Source organism: Bos javanicus, chromosome 9 (assembly GCF_032452875.1).
Source record: "Bos javanicus breed banteng chromosome 9, ARS-OSU_banteng_1.0, whole genome shotgun sequence".
In the NCBI taxonomy this organism is placed as follows: Eukaryota; Metazoa; Chordata; class Mammalia; order Artiodactyla; family Bovidae; genus Bos; species Bos javanicus.
Genome location: NC_083876.1, coordinates 9,780,016 through 9,795,412, shown reverse-complemented (window position 1 = coordinate 9,795,412; position 15,397 = coordinate 9,780,016). Strand labels below are relative to the sequence as shown.

Sequence of the window (15,397 nt, the reverse complement as noted above, 5' to 3'; positions counted from 1 at the left end):
ATATAAAGATTGGAAAGGGAGAAATAGATTTTCATTATTTGCAGGCAATATTTGTGTCTACCCAGCACCACCCCACCAAAATCTGCAAATAAATTATTGAAATTAATAAAGTAATTTACCCAGGTTACCAGATACAAAATCAGTAAAGTCAACTGCGTTTCCATACGTAAGCAGCAATTAGAAAATAATAATCTTAGAAAATACTGAGCAGTTGTAACCAAATTCCAGCAGAAACTTTTTAAAAAGAATTTTATATGGAAGCAGATATCCAAGAATAGCCAAGACACTTCTGAAAAACAACATGAAAGGACTTACCCTACTAAATATTAAGAGTTGTTACAAAAGTATGGATATTAAGATAGGTATTACATCACAGGAACAAACAGATCAATGACACGGAAAAGAGAGCCAAGAAATAAACCCAGGTGTCCATGCATATGTAAGACAGCTGCATTTCATCGGGGGGTGGGGGGAAGTCCAACATAACAGACACGGGACAACAGGTTACTGACAGGAGAAAAAAGTGAAATCAGTTTCCTGCTTCACGCCATGCATGAAAATAAATTCCTGGAATAGAGAGTTCAATACAAAAAAGCTAAACTATAGACCTTTAAGGAGAAAATATAGGAGAGAGAATATCTTTATGACCTTAGGGTTGGGAAGGCTTTCTTTCAGAAGACTACAAAGCACTGATAATAAACAAAAGTATCAAGACAAGAAGATAGCATTATAAATTTGTTTACCAAAAGATACCTTTCCTTTGAAGCTCTGTAATTGTACAATCGGATTCATAATTTTATTCTATCTTCTGCTGAAGTAATTTTATTTTAAATTTTATTTTTGGCTGCGCTGGGTCTTCTTGCTATTTGGGCTTTTGTCTAGTTGCAGCAAGTAGGGGCTACTCTTTAGTTGTGGTGCAGAGGCGTATCACTGCAGAGCCTTCTCCTGTTGGTGAGCACAGGGTGCATGGGCTTCAACAATTGTGGCACATGGGCTCAGTGGTTGAGTTCACTGGCCCTTGGGCACAGGCTCAAAAGCTGTGGTGCACAGGCTTAGCTGCTCTATAGCATTTGGGATCTTCCTGGACCAGGGATCGAACCTGTGTCTCCTGCACTGGCAGGCTAATTCTTCACCACTGAGCACTAGGGAAGCTCTGAAGATAATTTTTTTAGAAAGACACCATAAGAGTGACAAAAACAGCTCACAACCTAGCTTATACAGCTGATATCTTAAGTGACATCATCTTGGGCTACATAGTTCCTCCAGTCTTTCCGCCGACCCTACCCAGGACTGTATGGGGTAAATTGCTCTCTGTTGTCAAGGGCTCAGCAGTTAATAGATACTGTTAAATAATCATTAGGATCAGGTAACCTCTAAACTGTCAGTCCCCTTAAACAAGGATGAAAACCTTAGCTGACATATTCCCAGCCACCACACCACCAATTAGCCATTCATAAATCTTGACTTAGGAAGATGCATTTCCTGCTTTTACACACATACCTTCTACCTTCATATGCTGCTGTGCTGTGCTTAATTGCTCAGTCGTGTCCTCTTTCTGACCCCATGGCTCCTCTGTCCATAGGGATTCTCCAGGCAAGACTACTGGAGTGGGTAGCCATCCCCTTCTTCAGATCTTCCCAACCCAGAAATCAAACCCAGGTCTCCCACATTGTGGGCAGAGTTTTTACTATCTGAGCCACCAGGGAGGCCCAAGTGGGTTACTACTCAAGTGGGTAGCCTATCCCTTTTCCAGGGAAATTTCCCAACCCATGAATTGAACCAGGGTCCCCTGCATTGCAAGTGGGTTCTTTACCAGCTGAGCTACCAGGGAAGCCCACATACCTTCACACCCTAGGTTAACTATAAAACTGTCCCACTGGCCCCTTGGCAGTGTGAAGTACAGCTGCTAATGGTTCCTGATGGCTGTCTGCCTGATCCCAGCCTATAAGTCACCCTATGATAAACTGACCCACTGATTATATGAACCTCCCTGCCTCGCTTTTTCAGTCTCAAGATGCCTTCTCAGTTCAGTAAGCACTTGTCATTCCTGCCATCCTCAAACAGAGCTATTTGCCACACTTATGCAACTTAAAAAAGGCATAGAGGTCAAATATATGTAAAGAATATAGATAAGAAAGACAAACAATCCCAATAAAATGAAGATATATTTCACCAGAAAAATAAAAAAAAGCTTTTGAAAAGATGTTTCATTTCTCTAACCAGAGAAATGCAAAATCATAATGAAATACTATTTCAACACCCTACACACAGACAAAAATTAAATTTTCTGATGCTATCAGATGTTGGCAAGTATTTGGAGCAATAGAAACTCTGATATACTGCTGGCAGAAGTATTAATTGCCAGTAGGAATGAAAAATGCCTTTACGATTTGGCATCACATTGTAAAACTGAACAGGTCTTTACCATACATTCCAGGAATTCAACCTCTTGTGCAAGCGCACCCACAGATGTGTGGCAGCCAAATCTGGTGCTTCCCGAATTACACAATGTCCACTGAGAGGGGGAAAGGAAAAAAGTATGATGTGTGTGTGTTTAATTGCTAAGTTGTGTCCGACTCTCTTGTGACCCCAGGGACTGCCAGGCTCCTCTGTCCATGGGATCTCCCAGGCAAGAATACTAGAGTGGGCTGCCATGTCCTTCTCCTGGGGATTTCCCCCACCCAAGGATGGAACCCACATCTCCTGTTTGGCAGGTGGATTCTTTACCACTGAGCCACCTGGGAAACCCCCTAAAGGTATGATACATTTTCACCATTTACTAATTACAACATCACATAACAATATGGATGGATTTCAGAACAATGTTGTTTGAAAAAATGGTAAAACAAATACAAAAGGCATGAAGTCATTTCTATAAAGTTACACAACTGCATCAGGAAGCAGCACACAGCTTGGCAATGGAAACATTCTATTTCTTAAACTGGAGAATGGGTTCATAAATGTTGGCTTTGCTTCTTAACTCATATATGTTGTATAAGTTTTTGATATGAAACATTTCATTGTTAAGCTTTTAACCTCAGTGAAAAAGGGATGTTGAATAAACACAGAGCAAAATTGTATACAGTTATTACTTTGAGGTTTGTATAGCAAGGGGGATTTTACTTTCCATATTATTCATTTCCGGACCATTTACAATTTTTACAATCAACAAGTGGTATGTCTGGGTCATGTACACATTACTATATTCAAAATGGATAACCAAAGACCCATTGTATAGCCCATCGAACTCTATTTAATGTTATGTGCTAGCCTGGATGGGGCAGGAGCAGGTGGTTGGAGAGAGACTGGATACATGTACATGTATGGCTGGGTCCCTTTCCTGCTCACCTGACATTACCACAGCATTGTTAATACGCTACACACCAATACAGAGTAAAAAGTTTAGTCTGAAAAAAATACAAAACAAAAAGCAGTATGTCTGGGGGAGAAATGATGAAAGAAATGAAAACAAACTATATATAAATGAAAACAAACTATATATATATATGTATGAAAACAAACATTTTGGGCCCTTTAGGATGCCGGCTGGAACTGTTTTCAACTTTCAACTTCTCCAGGATGTCCTAAATTAAAACTATGCTTAGAATATTCTGTGGGTTAAGGTTGTAACATATATCGAGAAAAATTTCCAACAAAAAAGGCTTTAAAAAAAATGTCTTTTTTACTGAAAGCATGCATACTTTAATAGTCTCCTGGCTTCATCTAATTTTTATTATACTTATTTGCCTTGGCCTACTTTTCCAAAATTCAGTGCTTTTCCGTATTTTGTACTGTAAACTGCCATAAATCCTTTCCAATGTAAATACCCTAGGTACAAGACGCGTGCACTGCCTCAGGGCCCACTTTTCGCACCGTGCACGCGCACTAGCGCGCCCTCCAGGACCCGGAACTTCCGCTCCGCCTTGGTGGCCAGAGCGGCGGCCGGCGGAAAGCAGGCCTGCGGCCGGGCGCGACTTGTGACCGTGCCGCTCGGGTTCCATCTGAGCCCGGGCGGGAAGGACCTGCCCGCGCACGAGTCCGATGGCCAGGGAGGCTCTGCGGTCCCGAGGGCCCCAGAGACGGCAGCACACCGCCGCCCGGCCGGACGCGTTTCTCTCGGTGCTTGGGCCTTCGCGACCCTGCCCGCGACCTCGGCCCCAGGCCGGGGCGCCTTACTTGCCGCTCTCCACGCTGTAGCCGGGACGCGGCCCAGCAACGAAGCGAGTCCTAATGCAGCCATGGCGTCCGCTCCCGCGGCGTCCGCAACTGCCTGCCCTGAGGTGTTCGCGGGTCGCGTCGTCCCGGCCCGCCCGCGACTGGGGCGGGGCCTGCGGTACGGGGGCGGGGCCTGAGGGGGCGGGGCTCTCTCCGGCGCGGAGCTGGCCTCTCTGCAGTCATTCAGTCGTGACCGACTCGTTGCAACCCCGTGAACTGCAGCTTGCCAGGCTTCTCCGTCCATGGAATTCTCCAGGCAAGAATACTGGAGTGCATTGCCATTCCCTTCTCCAAAAGCTAACGTGGGGCCAAGCGCGCCCGACCCGATGCCACCCCAGAAATCCGCGCTCCGGCACTGGGCGGTCTGCAAGAAAAAGTGGAACAGCTCAGCCTTCTCTTGAAGAACAACCCAAACTACCCTGAACCCCATGTTGATGAAAACCTCAAATCGTGGGTGAAGGTGGATCTCCTCAAACGGAGGCATGCCTTCGTTTGTTCATCTTAATCCATTTGCTTCGCCTCAACTTGAAGGTGAAGGTCTCTTGGGAGCTCGCTGGTCCAGGCCACAAAGATCGGGCAAGTGCTACTCTTTAGCTCGTGCAATAGGTTTCTTTCCCCTCAGTTCTCTCTCTTTTTTACATGTCTGCTTGTTCAGTGAACTCGCACCCACTTTCCGGGTGGACTGGAAGATGCAGTTTGAGTGCAGCACCGAGCAGAAGGCTCTCATCTGGTCCAGCTGCTGCTGCTGCTAAGTCGCTTCAGTCGTGTCCGACTCTGTTCGACCCTATAGACGGCAGCCCACAAGGCTCCCCCTTCCCTGGGATTCTCCAGGCAAAAACACTGGAGTGGGTTGCCATTTCCTTCTCCAATGCATGAAAGTGAAAAGTGAAAGGGAAGTCGCTCAGTCGTGTCCGACTCCTAGCGACCCCATGGACTGCAGCCCACCAGGCCCCTCCGTCCATGGGATTTTCCAGACAAGAGTACTGGAGTGGGGTGCCCGCAGGGAGGTAGAACTGTGCATCTGCGTTCCTGGTCCAGCAGTTCCAGTGACGTTCGCAGAATGTATGGCAGGGCAGGAGGCTTCATGGGACCTGTGGAAGTCTAAACAGAATTACAGTGGAGTCCCTTTGATTTTTTTTTTTTTTTTTAGCAAAGTTTTTGGCTTGCTCTTGGGCCCATTACTTTGCCAACAAAGGTCCGTCTAGTCAAGGCTATGTTTTTTCCAATGTATGGATGTGAGAGTTGGACTATAAACAAAGATAAGCTTCAGAGAATTGATGCTTTTGAACTGTGGTGTTCTTGAGAGTCCTTTGGACAGCAAGGCGATCCAACCAGTCCATCCTAAAGGAAATCAGTCCTGAATATTCATTGGAAGGACTGATGCCGAAGCTGAAACTCCAACACTTTGGCCACCTGATGTGAGGAACTGACTCATTTGAAAAGACCCTGATGCTGGGAAAGATTGAAGGCAGGAAGAAAGGGGGATGACAGAGGGTGAGATGGTTGGATGGCATCACCGACTCAATGGACATGAGTTTGAGTAAGCTCGGGGAGTTGGTGATGGACAGGGAGGCCTGGCATGCTGCAGTCCATGGGTCGCAAAGAGTTGGACACGACTGAGTGACTGAACTGAACTGAACTGGACCCTAGTAATGTCTGACCAAGTAATGTCACGTGGCTGCAGAATCTGAGTTCTCTGAACTGGAGATATGTTTCTCCTAGATAAGGACTCCTTTCACCAGGAGGAAGTGGTATTTTCAGAAAGGCCCAAAGCCAAAACCCCAGCAGTTTTCATTAACAAGTAGCTTGGTAGGTTGCACACACACCTTTTCATCCTTAGTTCATATTTACAGCTTGATAATGAGTTCCATGTGACCACTTGATCAAGGAAACAACGCAAAGCTAGATTACAGAGGGCTTTGCCCAATATACTGACCAGCTGGCAAATGACTGCTTTGGTATTTTGAGCATTTTACAGGTGCTTTGAGGAACAGCAGAGACAAAACAAATAAAAATAAATCCTCCCAGAGGGAAGGGCATTATCTTTGCCTGGAAGGAGATAGAACTTGAGATAAAGATATACATCTCCAAATGATGTCAAAGCATAACATTTGGGTCCCACTGAATGCTCAAAAGAAGGGTCCTGTTGCAACAGAGCGTTTAATTAGAACAAGATTCAGTTCAGTTGCTCAGTCATGTCCAACTCTTTGCCAGGCTTCCATGTCTATCACCAATCCTGGAGCTTGCTCAAACTGAGGTCCATACAGTCTGTGGTGCCATCCCACCATCTCATCTTCTTTCCTCCCCTTCTCCCACCTTGTCTTTCCCAGCATCAGAGTCTTTTCCAAGGAGTCGGTTCTTCACATCAGGTAGTAAAAGTACTGGAGTTTCAGCATCAGTCCTTCCAATGAACACTCAGCACTGATCTCCTTTAGAGTTGACTGGTTTGATCTCCCTGCAGTCCAAGGGACCCTCAAGAGTCTTCTCCAACACCACAGTTCAAAAGCATCAATTCTTTAGCACTGAGCTTTCTTTATGGTCCAACTCTCACATCCATACATGGCTGCTGGAAAAACCAAAGCTTTGACTACAGAACAAGATTACTGTAGGTTATCTATTGCTGCCTAACATACCAACATTTTGTGGCTTAAAACAGTAAACATCTATTCTCTCACCCCTTTTGTGCCTCCTAAATCCAGGATCCAGGGTGCCTCTGGCTCTAGGTATTAAATGAGATTGCAGTCAAGCTGTGAACTTGGTTCGTGTCTCACATGGAGGCTTGACTAGGGGAGGATCGGCTCCCGAGCTCACCCACCTGATTATTGGCAGGTATTAGTTCTTTGTGGCTTTTGGACTGAAGACCTTTCTCAGTTCTGCACTAGATGGGCTTCTCCAGAAGTCATCTTACAACATGGCAGCTGAGTGTCCATGAACAAGCAGGAGAACGGTGGAGACTGCTGGAGATGGAAGGCACAGTCCCTTTGTAATCTCACTTCAGAAGTGACAACCTATCACTTTTGCTGAATTCTTGATTAGCAGTGAACCAGCAAACCCAGCCTATGTCAGAGAAAGGGGATTACACCAGAGGAGAATGCCAGTAGATGGGGATCGCTGAAGGGCTTTTTAGAGGCTGGTTACCACAACTCTGTAGGCATCGGTCAGTCTCTGCCCCTCACCACAGCTGTGCTTGTTTAGTGCGTCCCTGACAAGGCAGCCACAGTGGCATGGAGACATGCCTGTAGTGTTAACATAGTTTCACCCTTGCCAACTCTGATGGGCTAGCACCACTACTTGCAGAGACCAACCCAATCCTGATACAGTCTGGAACAGCGTAAGTGGTGGCTCTGATTACAAGTGACTCTACTATGAGTGAAGTGAAATTTGCTCAGTCGTGTCAGACTCTTTGCAACCCCATGGACTATACAGTCCATGGAATTCTCCAGGCCAGAATACTGGAGTGGGTAGCCTTTCCCTTCTCCAGGGAATCTTCCCAACCCAGGGATTGAACCCAGGTCTCCTACATCTATAATGGAGGAGGCAGCAATTTGCTGTATAGGAATAAACAATTATTCTGGGTTTGGATTGTTATGCCTGACTTGTGCTTCTTTTATGCACTTCACTTCACCTGTGGACTTACTGAATACCTTACATTCCATACACTTTATGTAGCCTCCCTTACAACATTGCTTCTCACCAAAGAACTCACTGATGACTGTGGGTACAGAGGCCTGTGGGATAAATCGGCTTCATCACATATCCCATCAACCCAGAAGCAACTGGTCTTGTAGGACAGCCCCATGTGAGAAAAATACTTTCGGATCATGTCCTAAAGGATCTGGCATATGCTTCAAATGAATTAACAGTGTTCAGTGACAGCTCTCATGCTGACAGAGTAACAGTGTCCAAAGAGTAGCAGAGGGACTGTTACCTTGCTGTGACATCTGACAACTGTGGGAAGACACAGACTTCCATGGGTCAAGCATTCCTTCGTATTATTGCTGAGCGTGCCAACTGCAGCTTCATTGCCTGGCAGGGCAGTTTCTGTAGATGGTCACATGGGCATCTAAGTAGATCAAGGCAACCACAGCATTACTACCATTTAACTGCTGCTCTCCTGGGGCAAAGAACTGGATTGTGTGCTGCTAGGTAAAAAATAGCCCTGGGTTGCTTTTCTCTAATAATTAGTGATGTTGAACATCTTTTCATGTGCTGTTTTGGTCCATCTATGTGTCTTCTTTGGAGAAGTGTCTAGATTTTGTGCCTATGTTTTGGTTGGGTTATTTGTGGGGCTTTTTTGGTTTTTTGATATTGAGCTGCATGAGGGAGGTGTTTGTATTTTTGGATATTAATCTCTTGTCAGTTGATTTGCAAATATTTTCTTCAATCTGAGGGTTGTATTTTTATGGTTTCCTCTGCTGTGCAAAAGTTTTTAAGTAGATCCCATTTTTAAATTTTTATTTTCATTACTTGAGGAGGTGGGTCAAAAAAGCTCCTCCTGCGATTTATGTCAGAGTGTTCTGCCTGTGTTTTTTTCTAAGAGTTTTGTATTGTCTGGCTTTACATCCAGGCTTTTAATCCATTTAAATTTGCTTTTGTGCATGGTGTGGTTCTAATTTCATTATTTTATATATAACTGTCCAGTTTTCCTAGCACCACTAATTGAAGAGACTGCCTTTTTTTCATTGCATATTCTTGCCTCCTTTGTAATAGATAAGGTACCAGAGTACATGGGTTTATCTTTGGACTTCCACATCTATTTCATTGATCTATGGGTTTGTTTTTGTGTCAGTACCATACTGTGTTGATTACTGTAGCTTTGTAGCTACAGCTTCAGACTATCTGAAGTCAGGGAGTCTGATTCCTCCAGCTCCCATTTTTCTTTCTCAAGATTGGTTTGGCTATTCAGGGTCTTCTGTGTTTCCAGAAAAATCATAGATGAAAATCAAAACTACAATGAGATATCACCTCACACTGATCAGAATGGCCATCATCAAAAAATTGACAATAAATACTGGCGAGGATGTGGAGAAAAGGCAACAATCCTACACTGATAGTGGGAATATAAATTGGTACATCCACTATGAAGAACAGTGTGGAGGTTCCTTAAAAAACAACAGAATTACCATGTGACCCAAGCAATCCCACTCCTGGACATATATCCAGAGAAAACCGTAATTGGAAATGACAGGTGCACCCCCAGTGTTCACTACAGCACTATTTACAGTAGATAGGATGTGGAAGCAACCTAAATGCCCAGCAACAGAAGAATGGATAAAGGAGAAATGGTGTGTATACAATGGAATATTACTCAAATATGAGAAAAATATAAGGCACAGTGAAGTCTACTCAATACCCTATAATGGCCTATATGGGAATAGAATCTAAAAAAAATAAAATTGAGTATATAACTGATTCACTTTGCTATACACATAAAACTAATACAACATTGTGTGTCAACTCCAATAAAAAGTTTTTTGTTTTTTAAATGGCTTGGGTCTCAGCCCTGGATTCTTCTCCCTTAATGCAACCCAACATGCTTGGTCCTGGACCTGCACTGGGTGTACACGTGCCACCTGGCCCTCCACATCGCTGTGGGAACTGAGGTTCTAGGAACTGCTGTGAATGTGCGGACACTTTGGCCACGACTTTGCTGTAATCAAGTTTCTTGTCTCTGACCCAGGAGTCTCCTGCCCTCAAACATCCATGGAACTGCAGCCAGCAAGACGGCAAGTAAGACAGTCTCAGACCCTCACTGCTCATCATCCATCTCCATGATTCTAGGTTCTGCTGGTATGCCAGTTTTTGTGCCCGGTGTGGAGTATAAGGGGATACAGTGTTTTCTCTGAGTTGGAAGTTGGGATTGCCAACTGGTCATTCTTAGCTCATCATGGCAAATAAATGGGGTAAAAATGGAAACAGTGGCAGATTTTATTTTCTTGGCTCCAAAATCACTGCAGATGGTGACTGCAGCCATGAAATTAAAAGACACTTGCTTGTTGGAAGGAAAGCCATGACAAACCTGCTGCTGCTGCTGCTAAGTCGCTTCAGTCGTGTCCGACTCTATGCGACCCCATAGACGGCAGCCCACCAGGCTCCCCGTCCCTGGGATTCTCCAGGCAAGAACACTGGAGTGGGTTGCCATTTCCTTCCCCAGTGCATGAAAGTGAAAAGTGAAAGTGAAGTTGCTCAGTCGTGTCCAACTTCAGCGACCCCATGGACTGCAGCCTTCCAGGCTCCTCCATCCATGGGATTTTCCAGGCAAGAGTACTGGAGTGGGGTGCCATTGCCTTCTCCATGACAAACCTAGACAGCATATTAAAAAGCAGAGACATCCCTTTGCCCACAAAGGTCCATATAGTCAAAGCTATGGTTTTCCAGTAGTCATGTACAGATGTGAGAATTGGATCATAAAGAATGCTGAGTGCTGAAAAATTGATGCTTTCAAATGATGATGCTGGAGAAGATTCTTGAGAGTTCCTTGGACTGCAAGGAGATCAAACCAGTCAATCGTAAAGGAAACCCTGAATATTCATTGGAAGGACTGATGCTGAAGTTGAAGCTCCAGTATTTCGGCCATCTGATGCAAAGAGCTGACTCACTGGAAAAGACCCTGATGTTGGGGGAAGATTGAAGGCAGGAAGAGAAGGGGACGACAGAGGATGAGATGGTTGGATGGCATCACTGACTCAACGGAAATGAGTTTGAGCAAACTCCTGGGAGATAGTGGACAGGGAAGCCTGGCATGCTGCAGTCCATGGGGACACAAAGTCTGACATGACTTAGTGACTGATCAACTGGGTAAGGGGTTAGAAGAAGTGGTTAAGGTGCTAGCTGTAGTGATGGGCCCTATGACCACAGGAGAAAGGGGAGTAGGGACTGTCTAGAACTTGGAGGACCTCATCTCCTGGAGTACCTGTTCACAATATCATGTTGAACTGTAAACATTAAGTAGACTATTGCAAGCATGTAGAGGCAAGATCACCTAAGTCTCAGATCTTTGGGTAAAGAAATCTTATCAGCTGAGGTGCTGGCTGAACAGAAAGCAAACAGGGAATAAGAGGCAGTGGTGACAGCTCATAACCATCTAGCCTCATGACCAGTGGCAGAACTGAGGGCTGTATTTACCATGTTTTTGCTTTGAAATTGGAGAGCTTTGGGACATAAAACACGCTGCTCCTCAAATCCTGCCCTGGAGAAGATTACACTTCAGCTGGTCTGTTGTGGAGCCCCTATGGAATTCACCAAGGGAACTTGCAAAGCACTGCTCTAGTTGTTATTTTTTTCCTCACTGGCTCATGCATGTGCTTATACTGTTAATAACTTCTTTTCTCTCATTGTGCATTGTGGGGTGGGTGATGAAGTCATATTTTTCTCTGTGGCTGCACATTACTGAGGCAAGATCATTACAGAACCAGTGGAGAAATGGACAGAACACCAAGATCCTGGACCTGAAACTGGACAGGGTGTTAACAGTATTAGGTTAGGAGGAACCATTTGTAAAAATGTGTGAGTACAATATTTGTGATGCTGGAAAGGCAAAGAAGTGGACTGTAGTGGACGTGCTGTGTTTTTCTATTTGGGCTCAGTCATCACACCCATTTCTGAATTCTGGCAGAAGAAATGGTCCCATCTTCTTCTGCTGCAGAGGCTGAGAAAGCCTGATATACTCACCTGGGTGGGTGCCTGGCAGCTTGAGTGCTGGCACAGGACAGCATGTCAATCACACGTTCATGAGACTGAAACTGGAATGAGTGATGCAAAGCAGCAGATGTAATCCAGTTTTTAGAGGAATCCCTGCCAGCAGAAATATACACAAACCTCTAGCTCCTCTGGAGTGGGAACTTGGATATAATTTTGGTCACCTCACTTCCTTGGTTTCTACCTGTTATCTAAGAGTGGTTTTCCAGTCTTTCTGTCAATTTTGTGAACTACCTATATTTTTCAATAAATTCTTTTTCTGCTGAAGTTAATCACAATGGTTTTTGTTGTTTACAACCCAGAATTCTAACTGATATACAGTTTAATGAGATTCGTTCTCTAAGAGTCAACTACACTGTTTCGGATGATCATTGCCCCACCCCTGCACTCTGAATTTGAAGGTGAATAGTGTATAACAGTTTCTCTAGTAAATCAGAAGTTAAATCTATTGGACTGGAAACCATGATCACTGATATGTTTTTAAAACTGTATTAAAACAACAAACATCCAATCAACCAACCATGATCATAAAGAGCAATTTTCCCTTAAAAACAATAGTATGATTATGAATAAGCATGAATACTTTGATAAACCCAGAAGATTATTCAAACTCATAAGTGAAACTTCTTTTAGTTAAAAATAAGAAATGAAAAGAAATACAAGAAAAAAGTATGGTATTTTAAACTCAGGACCAAGGAATGTGAAGATGAAAAAATGTGTGTAGCAAAAATACAGGGTGAATAATGCATTTACATTTTCCAGTTATAATGCACTTGGTATATTATTGCTTACTCAATTCAAAAATTTTCATCTGTTTTTAAAAAAACAATTATGGAGCATAATGAAATATGTTTTAACATATGCAAATGATATAAATTATAAAAATAGTTCACAAAGGTATAAGTTACACAATCACACTGTCCTATAAAGTTAATTAATATAGTCTATCCAATTATAAATAAAAATACACCTCTAGTATTCTGAAAATAAGCGAGTGTTTTAGCTGTCCTCCAGATAGTCATTTGTTCATTTATTAGCAGCAGAGGCAATAACACAATGCTAAAAATAAACATGCATCAAATTTACAATACATATTTACAAAAGCCTTCTATCACAACTGGTAAATGCAAATAGACCTTCTATTATCCTTAGTGCATTGTTATTTTCACAAGTAAAACAGGAAAGGAAAATAGTGAATTTAATGCTATTCAGCACCTTGAGTAAAGTCAAGAGACTTAACATCTCCATATATCAAAACATTTGCATCTGTGTCACCAAACATGTAAAGTTAATTATTTTGTTCCATGAATTATTGTATTTACATTACTCTTTAGTTCAACAAATTTTAGCAATATTTAAAAATTATCTAAATTCATAAAAGTATTTCATAAATTTCAACATTTAATTATTATGTACATACAAGGAAGTCCATGAAAAAGTTAAAGAAATGTACTCAGAAAGTTCAAGCAACATTACCAAATTTAGCAAAATTCCAACCAAACCAAGGCAGAGGGCATTCAAACATTCAAAAAATCTCTAGATGCTGCTAACATGAACATGAAAAGTTCCAGTAATAAAAGTCAATATGAGAAATAATGTTGAAATCACCTGTAGAAAATATATTTTAATAGGCATGGCAGATGTTTACTAGCAACAGTAATAATAACTTTTTATAGAAAACTTTTATAACATTGTCATATATGAACTACCCGGTTTGAGAGGGCAAAATAGTTGATTTCAAAAAATATATTTTAGCAGCCATAATTTTATTTCCAGTTAAACATACTAAAATGTTAAAAGTAAAATTTATGACTAACTAAATAATACCCCCATACTAGAAAATTTAAAATCCCATGCTATTCTAGCAATTCAGTTCAGTTCAATCACTCAGTTGTGTCTGACTCTGTGACCCGATGCACTATGGCACACCAGTCTTCCCTGTCTATCACGAACTCCCAGAGCTTCCCTGTCTAGCACGTCGAGTCAGTGATGCCATCCAACCATCTCATCTTCTGTCGTCCCCTTCTCCGCCTCCCTTCAATTTTTCCTAGCATCAGGGTCTTTTCCAAGGAGTCAGCTCTTCGCATGAGGTGGCAAAAATATTGGAGGTATCAGCTTTAGCATCAGTCCTTCCAACGAACACCCAGGAATGATCTCCTTTAGGATGGACTGACTGGATCTCCTTGCAGTCCAAGGGACTCTCAAGAGTCTTCTCCAACACCACAGTTCAAAAGCATCAATTCTTCGGTGCTGAGTTTTCTTTATTGTCCAACTCTCACATCTATACCTGACTACTGGAAAAACCGTAGTTTTGACTAGATGGACCTTTGTCACCAAAATAATGTCTCTGCTTTTTAATACGCTATCTAGATTGGTCATAGCTTTTCTTCCAAGGTGCAAGCGTCTTTTACATGGCTGCAGTCACCATCTGCAGTGATTTGGGAGTGATTCTAGCAATAATGGCCTTTAATATGATGTGTCTGATGTAAAGAATGTGGAAAGCCAATAATAAAACAATCATACATACATATGGGCTTAAAGTTTCACTGAAATACTTATGTAGCAAAATATATGAAAAAGTAATAGAAAAGTAAAAAGATGAAATTAAAAAATATTGCACAGGCACATTACCTAGAAAGTAAAGTTGATGTTTAAAAAGCTCTAAACATGGATGATATAAATTATCTTCCATATAAAAAGGTATAAATATTTCTTAGAACTTATCAGCATCTATAGTTTATTATAATAGATTATCTAAATCATTGTTGAATGAGGTAATTGTCAAGTCTCTACCAATGTTTTTAATTCTATTGGAAATATTTGAGGGCAGCAACCAGAAAGAATTTCTCTAAAAATATTTCTGAATCCAGAACAGCTATATGTGCAGCTCTGCCAATGAGTGAATCAGCTGTATTGGGCAACGCATTGATGACATTATATCGAACCAAGTTACAGTGCTTGCTTTGCAGAACCGGGCGAAGTAAGTTGTGGATCATTTCTGAATAGATCTGTCCTATGGGACAAATATAAAAAAGGAAAATCAGTTCACAAAAAGAACTGAAAAAAGTTCTTCTCCAACTTTTATATAATTTAAAAAATTTAGTTACATTATTTCCATTTAAAGCAGAAAAATGTCTTTTAAAAGGATTTTTTTGCTTGAATATAATTTTTGACACTACTGTAGAGAAAATATAAATGATCGCATTATCTAGCCAACTAAAATAACAAATTTATTATACACTGTTTTTGTCAACTTGGTATTAAATAAAAATAATGAATATAATACAGCAAATAATTTTCTTCAACATGAAGTCTCTTAACGACTGTAGAGGAGCCATGATGAGACATCCTGACAAGGCTAAATTTAAAACCTGAGTCTAGAGCAAACACTTTTAAAGGCAGTTAACATTATTCCACATATTTCCAAATTATTTTGAGAAAGAATAGTAACCTTCCATAATCAGAAGAATAATGTGAGTTGGCT

General features: G+C 42.1%; 2 protein-coding genes across 7 annotated transcripts in view; both read right to left on the bottom strand.

The window, feature by feature from the left end:
- Window positions 1-4,699, bottom strand: part of SDHAF4 (succinate dehydrogenase complex assembly factor 4) — a 43,294-nt gene extending 38,595 nt beyond the window's left edge. Inside the window, exons 1-2 of the mRNA XM_061428709.1 lie at window positions 4,518-4,699; window positions 4,177-4,388 (exon numbers count right to left, since the gene is read on the bottom strand). Coding sequence (XP_061284693.1) covers window positions 4,177-4,388; window positions 4,518-4,699 — 394 coding nt within the window. The remainder of the gene's footprint in view (window positions 1-4,176; window positions 4,389-4,517) is intronic.
- Window positions 4,700-12,922: 8,223 nt separating this feature from the next.
- FAM135A (family with sequence similarity 135 member A) overlaps window positions 12,923-15,397 on the bottom strand; it is a 154,208-nt gene continuing 151,733 nt past the window's right edge. For all 6 annotated transcript variants that reach the window (XM_061427131.1, XM_061427136.1, XM_061427132.1 and 3 more), the window contains one exon: window positions 12,923-14,926. In XM_061427131.1, the coding sequence (XP_061283115.1) occupies window positions 14,721-14,926 (206 nt within the window). In that variant the 3' untranslated portion in view covers window positions 12,923-14,720. The remainder of the gene's footprint in view (window positions 14,927-15,397) is intronic.